General features: G+C 41.9%; 1 protein-coding gene across 3 annotated transcripts in view; it reads right to left on the minus strand.

Moving 5' to 3' along the window:
• The window catches only part of LOC143769934 (hexokinase HKDC1-like), a 75221-nt gene that overhangs the window by 14382 nt on the left and 45147 nt on the right, over positions 1-15692 (minus strand). Inside the window, exons 11-13 of one of the 3 annotated variants that reach the window (XM_077259002.1) lie at positions 14106-14254; positions 12577-12696; positions 10444-10539 (exon numbers count right to left, since the gene is read on the minus strand). In XM_077259002.1, coding sequence (XP_077115117.1) covers positions 10444-10539; positions 12577-12696; positions 14106-14254 — 365 coding nt within the window. Of the gene's footprint in view, positions 1-1383; positions 1423-6941; positions 7092-10443; positions 10540-12576; positions 12697-14105; positions 14255-15692 lie in introns of those variants that run through there. The other 2 variants (XM_077259003.1, XM_077259004.1) reach the window with 2 other exon arrangements.

The following is a 15692-nucleotide window of genomic DNA, read 5'->3' on the forward strand; positions in this document are numbered from 1 at the left end:
CCACAGTAGAGGTTAAGCTTACTGGCCTATAATTTCCAAGTTCAGTTTTTGTCCCCTTTTTGAATATTGGCACCACATTTGCTATACGCCAGTCCTGTGGTACAGACCCTGTTATTATGGACTCTTTAAAGATTAAAAATAATGGTCTATCAATGACTGTACTTAATTCCTGCAGTACTTGGGCGTGTATCCCATCCGGGCCCGGAGATTTGTCAATTTTAGTGATTTTTAGACGCCGCCGTACTTCCTGCTGGGTTAAGCAGGTGACATTTAATGGGGAATTTTTATCACTAGTCATTTTGTCTGCCATGGGATTTTCTTGTGTAAATACTGATGAAAAAAAGTCATTTAGCATATTGGCTTTTTCCTCATCCTCATCCACCATTTCACCCAGACTATTTTTAAGGGGCCAACACTGTCATTTTTTAGTTTCTTACTATTTACGTAGTTAAAGAATATTTTGGGATTATTTTTACTCTCTCTGGCAATGAGTCTCTCTGTCTCAATCTTTTCTGCCTTGATTTGCTTTTTACAGAATTTATTTAATTTGTTGTATTTATTTAATGCCTCATCACTACCTACTTCCTTTAATTCTCTAAATGCTTTCTTTTTGTCACTTATTGCGCCCTTTACAGCTCTATTTAGCCATATTGGTTTCCTCCTATTTCTAGTATGTTTATTCCCATACGGTATATACTGTGCACAGGTCCTATCCAGGATGCTAATAAACGTCTCCCATTTTCTTTGTGTATTTTTATGTCTTAGGATATCGTCCCAGTTAATTGCACCAAGATCCTCTCTCATCCGTTGGAAATTTGCCCTCCTGAAGTTTAGTGTCCTTGTATCCCCTCTACTACACATCTTATTGAAGGATACATGAAAACTTATTATTTTGTGATCACTATTCCCCTATTGTGATAGGTCTCTATCTGCACTATCTTCCCCTCCTATAAAATGAATACCCTCCCCCCAATCCCTAGTTTAAACACTCCTCCAACCTTCTAGCCATTGTACCATTCTTCAAAAAAAGATATTTAACCAAAGATATAGATACAGGAATGGAAGTGGGAAAGCCTATCCTACAGTGGGTACGGAAAAAAGTATTCATACCCCTTTATTACATTTTTCACACTTCGGTTCATTGCAGCCATTTGGTAAATTCAAAAAAGTTCATTTTTTTCTCATTAATGTACACTCTGCACACCATCTTGACTGGAAAAAAACAGAAATGTAGAAATTTTTGCAAATTTATTAAAAAAGAAAAACTGAAATATCACATGGTCATAAGTATTCAGACCCTTTGCTCAGTATTGAGTAGAAGCACCCTTTTGAGATAGCACTGCCATGAGTCTTCTTGGGAATGATGCAACAAGGTTTTCACACCTGGATTTGGGGATCCTCTGCCATTCTTCCTTGCAGATCCTCTTCAGTTGCGTCAGGTTGGATGCCGAACGTTGGTGGACAGCCATTTTCAGGTCTCTTCAGAGATGCCCAATTGGGTTTAGGTCAGGGCTCTGGCTGGGCCAGTCAAGATGGTCACATAGTTGTTCTGAAGCCACTCCTTTGTTATTTTAGCTGTGTGCTTAGGGGCATTGTCTTGTTGGAAGGTGAACCTTTGGCCAAGTCTGACGTCCAGAGCACTCTGGAGGGGGTTTTCATCCAGGATATCTCTGTACTTGGCCACATTCATGTTTCCTGCAATGACAACCAGTTGTCCTGTCAATGCAGCTGAAAAACACCCCCATAGCATGAGGCTGCCACCACCATGTTTCACTTTTGGGATTGTATTGGGCAGGTGAAGAGCAGTGCCTGGTTTTCTCCAGACATACCACTTAAAATTATCACCAAAAAGGTCTACCACGTTTTTCGCTTTATAAGACGCACCTGATTATAAGACGCACCTAGATTTTAGAGGAAGAAAAAAAATATTTTGAGCCAAATAGTGTGCAAAAAACTTGCAGATGAAGCACTGTTTGGGGGGGATCTGTGGTGATGCACTGTTATGGGGGATCTGCAGGGTACACACTTAAGGGGGGATCTGTGGATGACACACTGTTATGGGGGATCTGTGGTAACGCACTGTTATGGGGGATCTGTGGTGACGCACTGTTATGGGGGATCTGTGGTGATGCACTGTTATGAGGGATTTGTGGTGATGCACTGTTATGGGGGATCTGTGGTGATGCACTGTTGAGGGATTTGTGGTGATGCACTGTTATGGGGGATCTGCGGATGACACACTGTTATGGGGGATCTGCAGATGACACACCATACATTGTGCAGGGACAGATATCTGATTGGTGGAGGCAGCTCAGGAACAGTTCCCTCCACCAATCAATATCTATCCCTGCAGGGGAGGAGAATCATGCTTCTTTCCTTCCTCTGCTTTAGGACTCAGTGTGCAGCGGAGCCCAGAATTCACCCTGCTGCCAGCTAGTATTTGCCGAGAACTACTGCAGCGCATGCGCAGATCGAGAGCTCAGTGACAGAGAGCTCCATCTGCGCATGCGCTGGTTCGGTGGTCATTTTCTTGAAGTCCTATGCAGTAGGCACAGGCGCTTATTCTGGAAACCGGAAACTCCAGATACCGGAGGCGCAACAGCACTGCCCTGCACTGTGCCGCCCGAACACCTGAGAAAACCGCGCCGCCACCCCCAGCTCCAGGCTTGCTGCACTGCCCCACCGGTGACCCTGCCTCCTGCCAGCCCGCCCGCTCTGCAGCCACCGCCAGCACCACAGTAAGAGATTCCTTCACTTTTTCCCTATTTTTTTTCACTATTCCGATTGTAAGACGCACCCCCCATTTCCCCCCCAATTTGGGGGAAATAAAAGTGCATCTTACAAAGTGGAAAATACGGGTATCTTCATCTCATCAGATCAGAGAATCTTATTTCTCATAGTCTGGGAGTCCTTCATGTGTCTTTTTGGCAAACTCGGTCCGGGCTTTCATATGTCTTGCACTGAGGAGAGGCTTCCATCGGGCCACTCTGCCATAAAGGCCCGACTGGTGGAGGGCTGCAGTGATAGTTGACTTTGTGGAACTTTCTCCTGTCTCCCTACTGCATCTCTGAAGCTCAGCCACAGTGAACTTGGGATTCTTCTTTACCTCTCTCACCAAGGCTCTTCTCCCACGATTGCTCAGTTTGGCTGGACAGTCAGGTCTAGGAAGACTTCTGGTGGTCCCAAACTTCCTCCATTTAAGGATTATGGAGGTAACTGTGCTTTTAGGAACCTTGAGTACTGCATGCAGAACTTCTGTTGTAACCTTGGCCAGATCTGTGCCTTGCCACAATTCTGTCTCTGAGCTCCTTGGCCAGTTCCTTTGAGCTCATGATTCTCATTTGGTCTGACATGCAGTGTGAGCTGTGAGGTCTTATATAGACAGGTGTTTGCCTTTCCAAATCAAGTCCTATCAGTTTAATTAAACCCAGCTGTACTCCAATGAAGGAGTAGAACCATCACAAGGAAATGGACAGCATGTGACTTAAATATGAGTGTCTGAGCAAAGGGTCTGACAACTTATGACCATGTGATATTTCAGTTTTTCTTTTTTATTAAATTTACAAAAATTTCCACATTTCTGTTTTTTTTTTCAGTCAAGATGGGATGCAGAGTGTACATTAACCCCTTTACCCCCAAGGGTGGTTTGCACGTTAATGACCGGGCCAATTTTTACAATTCTGACCACTGTCCCTTTATGAGGTTATAACTCTGGAACGCTTCAACGGATCCCGGTGATTCTGACAATGTTTTCTCATGACATATTGTACTTCATGGCAGTGATAAAATTTATTTGATATTACCTGCGTTTATTTGTGAAAAAAATGGAAATTTGGCGAAAATTTTGAAAATTTCGCAATTTTCCAAATTTGAATTTGTATGCAATAAAATCACAGAGATATGTCACAAAAAATACTTAATAAGTAACATTTCCCACATGTCTACTTTACATCAGCACATTTTGGAATCAACATTTTTTTTTGTTAGGGAGTTATAAGGGTTAAAAGTTGACCAGCAATTTCTCATTTTTACAACACCATTTTTTTTTAGGGACCACATCTCATTTGAAGTCATTTTGAGGGGTCTATATGATAGAAAATTTCCAAGTGTGACACCATTCTAAAAACTGCACCCCTCAAGGTGCTCAAAACCACATTCAAGAAGTTTATTAACCCTTCAGGTGTTTCACAGGAATTTTTGGAATGTTTAAATAAAAATGAACATTTAACTTTTTTTCACAAAAAATTTACTTCAGCTCCATTTTGTTTTATTTTACCAAGGGTAACAGGAGAAAATGGACCCCAAAAGTTGTTGTCCAATTTGTCCTGAGTACGCTGATACCCCATATGTGGGGAAGAACCATCGTTTGAGCGCATGGCAGAGCTCGGAAGGGAAGGAGCGTCATTTGGAATGCAGACTTAGATGGATTGGTCTGCAGGCGCCACATTGCGTTTGCAGAGCCCCTAATGTACCTAAACAGTAGAAACCCCCCACAAGTGACCCCATATTGGAAACTAGACCCCCCAAGGAACTTATCTAGATGTGTTGTGAGAACTTTGAACCCCCAAGTATTTCACTACAGTTTATAACGCAGAGCCGTGAAAATAAAAAATCCTTTTTTTTCCACAAAAATTATTTTTTAGCCCCCAGTTTTGTATTTTTCCAAGGGTAACAGGAGAAATTGGACCCGAAAAGTTGTTGTCCAATGTGTCCTGAGTACGCTGATACCCCATATGTTGGGGTAAACCCCTGTTTGGGCGCACGGGAGAGCTCGGAAGGGAAGGAGCACTGTTTTACTTTTTCAACGCAGAATTGTTTGGAATTGAGATCGGACGCCATGTCACGTTTGGAGAGCCCCTGATGTGCCTAAACTGTGAAAACCCCCCAATTATAACTGAAACCCTAATCCAAACACATCCCTAACCCTGATCCCAAAGGTAACCCTAACCACACCCCTAACCCTGACACACCCCTAACTCTAATCTCAACCCTAATCCCAACCGTAAATGTAATCCAAACCCTAACCCTAACTTTAGCCCCAACCCTAACCCTAACTTTAGCCCCAACCCTAACTGTAGCCTTGACCCTAGCCATAACCCTAGCCCTAACCCTAGCCCTAGCCCTAACCCTAACCCTAGCCCTAACCCTAACCCTATCCCTAGCCTTTTTCCTAGCCCTAGCCCTAACCCTAGCCCTAATGGGAACATTTTTTATTTTTTCGCTAACTAAGGGAGTGATGAAGGGGGGTTTGATTTACTTTTATAGTGGGTTTTTTAACGGATTTTTATGATTGGCAGCCATCACACACTGAAAGACGCTTTTAATTGCAAAAAATATTTTTTGCGGTACCACATTTTGAGAGCTATAATTTTTCCATATTTTGGTCCACAGAGTCATGTGAGGTCTTGTTATTTGCGGGACGAGTTGACGTTTTTATTTTTAACATTTTCGGGCACGTGACATTTTTTGATCGCTTTTTATTCTGATTTTTGTGAGGCAGAATGACCAAAAACCAGCTATTCATGAATTTCTTTTGGGGGAGGTGTTTATACCGTTCCGCGTTTGGTAAAATGGATAAAGCAGTTTTATTCTTCGGGTCAGTACGATTACAGCGATACCTCATTTATATCTTTTTTTATGTTTTGGTGCTTTTATACGATAAAAACTATTTTATAGAAAAAATAATTATTTTTGCATCGCTTTATTCTGAGGACTATAACTTTTTTCTTTTTTCTTTGATGATGCTGTATGGCAGCTCGTTTTTTGCGGGACAAGATGATGTTTTCAGCGGTACCATGGTTATTTATATCCGTCTTTTTGATCGCGTGTTATTCCACTTTTTATTTGGCGGTATGATAATACAGCGTTGTTTTTTGCCTCGTTTTTTTTTTTTTACGGTGTTCACTGAAGGGGTTAACTAGTGGACAGTTTTATAGGTCGGGTCGCTACGGATGCGGCGATACTAAATATGTGTACTTTTATTGTTTTGTTTTTTTTATTTAGATAATGAAATGTATTTATAGGAACAATATTTTTATTTTTTTGCATTTTTTGGGGATTTTTTTTTTTCACACATGTGAAATTTTTTTTTTTTACACTATAACATTGCCCCCATTGTTATAGTGTAAGATCGCTGATCTGACACTTTGCTGTGCACTGTGTCAGATCGGCGTTCTGACGTGCACAGCTCCTGGATTACATCGCGTTGCTCCGGGGGTCTCAGGGAAGCCCGCAGGGAGCCCCCTCCCTGCGCGATGCTTCCCTATACCGCCGGAACACTGCGATCATGTTTGATCGCAGTGTGCCGGGGGTTAATGTGCCGGGGGCAGTCCGTGACTGCTCCTGGCACATAGTGCCGGATGTCAGCTGCGATAGTCAGCTGACACCTGGCCGCAATCGGCCGCACTCCCCCCGTGAACGCGGCCGATCGTGCTGGACGTACTATCCCGTCGGTGGTCATACGGGCCCACCCCACCTCGACGGGATAGTACGTCCGATGTCAGAAACGGGTTAATGTGAAAAAAATTAACTTATTTGAATGTATCAAATGGCTGCAATGAAACAGAGTGAAAAATGTAAAGGGGTCTGAATATTTTCCGTACCCACTGTACATAAATGTTCAACAATCAAACTGAAACTAGATGTTGTTTTTAATGTGCCCAATATATACAGGTAGGTGACCTGTGTAAAAAGGTTAAACTCAATGGCATTGCATAGTACCTGTGTTTGGGCAGGCAGGCAGGGGCTCACCGGGTGCGTACGTCCGCCTCAACACGTTTTTCCGATGTTGTTCCTTCGTCAGGGGGCATGCCTGTTGACTGTTAAACATTTATATAGGATAGGCTTTCCCACTAACATCCCTGTATCTATATATTTGGTTAAATACCTTTTTTTTATGAATGGTACAATTATGTCTACATTGTGGGATTTTATTGGCTTACCGGTCTCCGTGCGCCCTTCTGCCTTTGTGCACCCAGTTCCATGTGAAATTGTCCCATGTGTTCCCACACCTGTCTTTTTGCATTGTTTATAATATAGTTGCTACATTTTCTACTTGCAATGGACCTTTCAGTCATTTTCGGTGTTCCCGCCCGCCCTTCTTATCTCTATGTTTGACGACTTGTCAGCATTTTTGTCAATTACCTATGTCAGCAGAATTTGAGCTACATTCCAGACATAAGAGTATGCATTTATATTCCTAATATGCTGCAATCGTGCGTGAGTTCCCTCTATTACTGTTTTGGACGTAAAAATGTGCCCCCTTACCTCTGCAGATGATGCCCCAATGATATGTCCACCCCATTCTATCACTTTTTACTATTCTATCTAAATTAATTATCTCCCCTCCATCCTTTCACACCCATGTGATTTCTTTGCTCAGTCTTTCGTTCTTTCTTTAAACAGACTTTCCACACCCATATCCTTTGCGATTTCTATCTCAGAAAAGCCAGGGAGCCCTAATAGGGCATACAGGCAACATGACAAGACAGAAGGTGGGAGTGAAAGGGTTAAAGGGGTTTTTAAAGGTCAGAGTTAAATACATTGTTTATTGGTGGACTTGATTGGCAAGGGGAATGGAATTGGGTTGGGTTATAGGGGACACTATAAGGTGAGGGGTGAGCAGGTACCTCCTCTTGATCCAGCAGGAATTGTCATAACGCCCACCTGCCCCTAGTGTATATATAAAAATAAAATAATTAATTAAAAATAAATAAAAATGTGCGTTTAAAATGAAAGTGTACAAAAAAGAATGAAAATGGATATGTGGGCATATTAACAGTTGATGAAGGGGATGTTTTCACATGTGTATTATTGTTATATGTTGTGTCCTTTTGCATGAAGGGCTCTATTGGGGGATAGTTTATTTGGTTATATCCCAATATAAATTGCGGTCGTAGCTCCTGCAAGGCCAGGGGTATTAACCGTGTGGTGTTAATACCTTACTCCCTGGGCCAGTGTGGTGCGGCCAGAGAACGTTCTCTAGGACATGGGGTTTGCCTCTGTCCTGAGCCCATTAGCCTTTAGGTAGCTAAAAATGTTTAGGGGCCGTTCCGGGTTTTGTTAAGTTATAATTTAATAAAAGGCTGCTGTGGCCATTTTACCCAAATCACAAGAAGTCATGTGTTTTATTTACATACGGGAAGGAGCTGTTATTGGGTAAGGAATAATTACACGACTGGATCCCTCTTAGCTTGTCAAGTCTAATAAAACTTATACTAGTATACTGCATCCTGCATAGCATAGTATACTGCATTTATCAAATAAGGCTATCAAAAAGGGTTCATTTTAATATTCTACTACAGTGGCCAAATGTGTTACCCCAATATTGAGCGCTAAGCATTTCCTTTTTCGATATTAGAGAATTAACAGTTATATGTGCTCCTAAGTTGTTTGTACTTTTTTTTATTATCATAGGGTGAACTATAAAACAGTCAAACATTCTCTGAGCTCGTATAGTAATGAAAAGCTTTAAAAGAAATCTGTAAACTGGTTTTTGTTATGTAATCCTGGAGCAGTATGATGTAGGGAGAGACCCTGATTCTAGCGATATACAGTAGTATTCACCCCATTGGCATTTTTCATGTTTTACAAACTGGAACTTCACTGTTCTTTTGTTTTTTTTTTAGGGTTTGCATCAGTTCATGTAAAGAACATGCCTACACCATTTGGTTTTCTTTTTATTGTGAAGCAAACAACAAATAGGACAAAATAACTGAAAACTTCAGTGTGCTTAACTATGCACCCCCTAAAGTCAGTACATTGTAGAGCCTCCTTTTACGGCAATTATAGCTGCAAGTCACTTTGGATAAGCCTCTATGAGCTTTCCACATCTTGCCACTGAGATTGTTGCCCATTCCTCAAGGCAAAACTGCTCCAGCTCCTTCAAGTTAAGGTACCTTCACACTAAACGATATCGCTAGCGATCCGTGACGTTGCAGCGTCCTAGATAGCGATATCGTTGAGTGTGACAGGCAGCAGCGATCAGGATCCTGCTGTGATATCGCTGGTCGTTGAACAAAGTTCAGAACTTTATTTGGTCGTCAGACCGGCGTGTATCGTCGTGTTTGACACCAAAAGCAACGATACCAGCGATGTTTTACACTGGTAACCAGGGTAAACATCGGGTTACTAAGCGCAGGGCCGCGCTTAGTAACCCGATGTTTACCCTGGTTACCAGTGTAAAATGTAAAAAAAACAAACAGTACATACTCACCTTCGCGTCCCCCGGCGTCCGCTTCCCACACTGACTGAGCGCCGTAAAGTGAAAGTGAAAGTACAGCACAGCGGTGACGTCACCGCTCTGCTGTTAGGGCCGGCGCTCAGTCAGTGCAGGAAGCGGACGCCGGGGGACGCGAATGTAAGTATGTACTGTTTGTTTTTTTTACATTTTACGCTGGTAACCAGGGTAAACATCGGGTTACTAAGCGCGGCCCTGCGCTTAGTAACCCGATGTTTACCCTGGTTACCAGTGTAAAATGTAAAAAAACAAACAGTACATACTCACCTTCGCGTCCCCCGGCGTCCGCTTCCCTGCACTGACTGAGCGCTGGCCGTAAAGTGAAAGCACAGCACAGCGGTGACGTCACCGCTCTGCTGTTAGGGCCGGCACTCACAGTCAGTGCAGGAAGCGGACGCCGGGGGACGCGAAGGTGAGTATGTACTGTTTGTTTTTTTACATTTTACACTGGTAACCAGGGTAAACATCGGGTTACTAAGCGCGGCCCTGCGCTTAGTAACCCGATGTTTACCCTGGTTACCCGGGGACCTCGGCATCGTTGGTCGCTGGAGAGCGGTCTGTGTGACAGCTCTCCAGCGATCAAACAGCGACGCTGCAGCGATCGGCATCGTTGTCGCTATCGCTGCAGCGTCGCTTAATGTGAAGGTACCTTTAGATGGTTTCTAGTAATGAGCGAATGTGCTCGGATAAGGCCTTATCTGATAGCAGCCTTCAGCTCGTCTGCATTGTTGGGTCTGGTGTCTCATCTTCCTTTTGCCAATGCCCCATAGATTTTTTATGGGGTTAAGGTCAGGCGAGTTTGCTGGCCAATCAAGCACAGTGATACTGTTGTTTACAAACCAGGTATTGGCACTAGTGGCAGTGTGGACAGGTGCCAAGTCCTGCTGGAGAATGGAATTTCCATCTCCAAAAAGTTTGTCGGCAGATGGAAACATGAAGTGCTCTAAAATTTCCTGGTAGACGGCTGCACTGATTTTGGTCTTGATAAAACACAGTGGACCTACACCAGCAGATGACATGGCTCCCCAAACCATCACTGATTGTGGAAACTTCACACTAGACCTTGTGCTCAAGTTCCCAGAGTCTGGAGGAAGAATGGAGAGACAGACAGACAATCCAAGCTGCTTGAGGTCTAGTGTGAAGTTTCCACTATTATTATTATTTTTAGTGGTACAACAACCTGTAGAATCGTGAGGCTTACTTACATTCCTTCTCTTAATGGCTTCTCTCAACATGTCAACGACATCCTGTCCTTCACAGTCGGTGGCTTTGAAGCCTTTTGTCCATCCAACCAATTTTCCCTATGAAACACAACAATACTGAGATTATTAAACTATACAATTTTCTATTATATCTAATCAGGCTACTTGTAATGAGGATAACCATATTTATTATCAAGTTGGTCTCTATTATGGGGAAGTATTACAAGTGAAATATATTTTATATATATATATATATATATATATATATATATATATATATATATATATATATATATATATATATATATATATATATATATATAAATATATATATATATATACGCAAGGGCAGGGTCCTCGCCCCTCTCTATCAGTCTGTCATTGTTAGTCTGTCTACTGTAAGTGATATCTGTAATCTGTATGTAACCCCTTCTCATGTACAGCACCATGGAATCAATGGTGCTATATAAATAAATAATAATAATAATAATAATATATATATATGTATGTGTATATATATATATATATATATATATATATATATATATATATATATATAACTCTTAACATCACTGTCTAGATCTAGAATATGCTGTTCGTGTACATAAGTAATAACACTATTTCTGGCTATTATTTGACTGATCTCCTGAACTATTAACCAGATGTTTCCCCTGAAGTCTCTACTTTTATTTTCAGTTGTCTCTGAGTTAGTGGGTGGAGACTAGCTGTTAGATTTCCTACACACTAAACATAGACATGAGGTATTCTTGCTCTCCAATGTCTATGCAGCACATGATGAACATTAATAGCACTACTGAGCAGTGTAACTGTAAATCATGCTCTGGGGTGAGATAAACACTTACTCGATAGTGGCCATATGTGTCACTGTCTCCTCTTTTTACTCGACTTCTCATTTTGCTCCTCCACTTCCCCTCCCAGCAGGGCCGGCGTTAGGGGCAGGCAAACAAGGCAGCTGCCTAGGGCGCTCCTCCAGTGGCCCCCAGCTGAGCCAGTGGTGTGCCGCTAATAGCGTCACACCACATGGCCGCTGAGAGGCCCGGCGCCACCCCCCCATCGCTGATTCAACTTATCGGCATCTATGATAGATGCCGATACAGTTCAAAGCATTGATGGAGGAGAGAACGTCAGCTGTCGCTCCCTCTCCCATCACTCCCCCTGCCTGTGACTCAGCAGATGAGCAATTACATCTCTTCATCGTGCTCCACGCTGTGCCATTAGTGTGGAGCAGCAGAGCCTGGAGCAGCACATGGAAGAAGGAGGAGGGGTGAGTATTGTGCGAGTGTGTGTGTATGCATTATTCTGTGTGTGTGTCTGCACAATACTGTGTGTTAGGGAGCTGCACTATACTGTGTGTTGGGGGAGCTGCACTATACTGTGTGTTGGGGAGCTGCACTATACTGTGTGTTGGGAGCTGCACTATAATATGTGTTGGGGGAGCTGCACTATACTGTGTGTTGGGGGAGCTGCACTATACTGTGTGTTGGGGGAGCTGCACTATACTGTGTGTTGGGGAGCAGCACTATACTGTGTGTTGGGGGAGCTGCACTATACTGTGTGTTGGGGGAGCTGCATTATACTGTGTGTTGGGGAGCTGCACTATACTGTGTGTTGGGGGGAACTGCACTATACTGTATGTTTGGGGAGCTGCACTATACTGTGTGTTGGGGGAGCAGCACTATACTGTGTGTTGGGGGGGAGCTGCACAATGACTGTCAACGGCATCCATTGCACGCTGCACTGTAGAAGTCTGAGACACTTCCATTGCTCCAGAGTGGTCTACTAGAGCAGAGGATGAGCATGACTCTGCACACTGAGCATTGCTGACACAGCAGCAAAATGCAATAATCAAGTGATTGTTATTGAGTAGTTGGTGCAAAAAACACCTGCAGAAAGCATGCAGACAAAAAGAAGGAAAAAGCAGCCTGTATACCACATGTGAACATGGCCTAAAAAGGAGGTATTTCCCAGGCAAGTGATTATGCATTTATTGTGAGGTGAATGGTTGATTAAACTGTACAAACACTCAATTATATTATTTTGTTGTCTACTCCATCTTCTTTACTGCTGTCACAGAGAACTAATACAGCATGTAGGATAGAACAAAGATATGCATACCTTGTCAATGCGATCTTGCTGACATGGAAACGAAAATGTAAATCCAAGGGGCAGTGGGGCCCCTTTAATTCCCATGTAATCTAGGAATTCTGCGATACATTCCACAATGTGGTCAAACAGCTAGAAAACAAGAAGAGGAGCTGCAGTTAATGAAGTAAGGGGATGTTTAAACGCAGAGTTATTGCTGCAGCCAAAACCTGCTTTCTTGGCAGTAAAAAGGCTTAGTTGTGGTGATTTTACAGCATTTTTTGCTGTGTTTTTATCTCTTTTTTACAGCATTGTTTTTGGCGTGTATTACATGTGCGCTATGTCTACACTACATGTTTAATAAAGTTACTTTTATTCACCAAAAACACTGAAAAAATGCTGAAAAAACATTTGTTGCGTTTTTGCAGCATTTTTTCACTTTCAATTGCTTTCTATGGATGGAAAAAAAAACTGCAAAAATGCTGACATGCTGCAAAATAAAAAAAATGCTGCAGTTTTCTTTTGTTGGTACTTTAAAACACAGATTTTAATTTGCATAAAAAACGGTGCAAGAATGTGGCATGTGAACAAATTTTAAGATATCTGTTACCTTTGGGGCTGGCGGGATTATGGTATTTTTTTTTTTTACATTCAATACAATATTTACAGATACTGTATAATTGTTATTTGGGCACTACATGGTACAATTAGGGGTAGATAATCAATAGATGATTCTGTGCAGGGTTTCTTACAAATTAAAGTGATTAATTACAAAAGTAATACAGTTGTGCTCAAAAGTTTACCCATCCCGGCAGAACCTCATCCACAACTACCACAAAAGACTTCAAGCTGTCATTGATGTTAGAGGGGGCAATAAATGGTATTAAGAAATGGGGTATGTGAACTTTTGATCAGGGTCATTTGGATGTTTTGGGTTGGCATTACGATTTAAGAGAGAAAACACAGTATTTCGACAATAAAAGGCTTCACCCAAGCACTAACCATGAGTGGAGAAAAAGTTTTGGTGTTATCATTCATATTTTAATTGTAAAGTGCTGCGGTATATGTTGGCGCTATATAAATAAAAAATATTATTATTAATTATTATATTCTCTGAAAAAAGGCCAAGAAAGCAAAAAATCTGCCATGGTATGTAAACTTTTGAGCACAACTGTATACCAAAGTAAAACAAACAGCCAATCAGTGGCCTCAGAAGTCACATGGGAGCTGTATCATATACAGTAACATGTCACGTGACCACTGGGACCACGGACTGTCTATGGTGATCCCTAGCTGGCCTCTTATAAGCAATGGCCACAGGAGCTACTGCCTGGATCAGCGCAGGAATAGAGAAGTATTGTTATTTTTAAAGGTCTTTTATCTTGTGCATATATATGCAAATCTTTAACATTAAAACCTAACACTACACAGAATATAAAAAGAATTTCGTCACCGCCAATATGGCATCACATGTTCAGGGCAGTTTTTTTTTTTTCAATGTAATTATGGTACAGAAAGATAGTACACCTTACATGCTATTTAGTAGCTACTAGTACTCTTACCTCTTCCCCAGTGCCTTGCATTATTTCTAGTGGTATTGCAAAGATCTTATTATACATCCTTACATAACGTCTTCTTCCACTCCTGATTTTAACTAGCAAAACCCGGAAGTTTGTTCCCCCGAGGTCCAGAGCTAGAAAATTTCCATTTTCTAGGATACAAATTGGAAATATTACAGTAAATCAATTTATACATTTGTACTTTTCCCAACCACTACCCAAGAGTCCATAGCTCATCTCCCAGAAACTGAATTGTCACGAGGATACCATGGCAGAGAGAGACAGGAAGATCACGATGTCTGGTTTCATGAACTCCTGCACTATTATAAGAACGTCACCATGTTATTAAACAGTGCAGGTTATTTATTTGCTGGCAGTGTAAGGGTTAACCTGTTCAGTTGAAGCTCATGGAGCTTTCCTACCTGGATTGTCTCAGCTGTTCAGTGTTGGCCATTCCCCTCTGCTGTATGCAGTTGAAACCAGAAGTTTACATACACTATATAAAAAGACACATATGCATGTTTTTCTCAGTTTCTGATATGAAATCAGAATAAACCGTTCCCATTTTAGGTCAGTTAGGATTACCATAATTATTAATATTTGCTAAATGCCAGAATAATGAGAGAGAATATTTTAAGGCATTTTTCATTACTTACTGCAAAGTCAAAAGTTTACTTACACTAAGATTACTATGCCTTTGAACAATTCTGGACTGCCCATATGATGATGTCATGTGTTTGGATGCTTTTGCTAGGTTTTTTGGCAACATCTAAGTTAGAGACAGGCCTGTGGATGCATTTTAATGCACACCTGAAACACACTGCTTCTTTGTGTAGCATCATGGGAAAGTCCCAAGAAATCAGTCAAGATATCAGAAAGAGAATTGTGGACTTGCACAAGTCTGGCTAATTCTTGGGTATAATTTCAAGATACCTGAAGGTGCCTCATTCATCTGTACAAACAATTATACGCAAGTACAAACAAGATGGGAATGTCTAGCCATCATAGTGCTTAGGAAGGAGATGGGTTCTGTGTCCCAGAGATGAACGTGCTTTGGTCCGACGCGTGCATATCAACCCAAGGACAAAAGCAATAGACCTTGTGAAGATGATGGCAGAAGCTGGTAAGATTGTGTCAATATCCACAGTGAAATGAGTACTGTATCAACATGGGCTGAAAGGCCACTCAGCCAGGAAGAAACCATTACTCCAAAAGAAACATTAAAAAGCCAGATTAATGTTTGTAAATGCACACAGGAACAAAGACCTTAATTTTTGGAGACATATCCTGTGGTCTGATGAAACTAAAATGGAATTTTTTGGACATAATGACCATCATTACGTTTGGAGGAAAAGGGGAGAAGCCTGGAAACCTAAGATCACCATCCCAACTTTGAAACAAGGGGGTGGCAGCCGGTTGTTTTGCTGCAGGAGGGACTGGTGCACGTCACAAAATAGATGGCATCATGAGAAAAGAAGATTATGTGGCAACACTGAAGCAACATCTCAAGACATCAACCAGGAAGTTAAAGCTTGGGCGAAAATGGGTCTTCCAAATGGACACTGCCCCGAATCATACTGCCAAAATGGT

The sequence above is a fragment of the Ranitomeya variabilis genome, chromosome 4 (assembly GCF_051348905.1).
Source record: "Ranitomeya variabilis isolate aRanVar5 chromosome 4, aRanVar5.hap1, whole genome shotgun sequence".
Classification (NCBI taxonomy): domain Eukaryota; kingdom Metazoa; phylum Chordata; class Amphibia; order Anura; family Dendrobatidae; genus Ranitomeya; species Ranitomeya variabilis.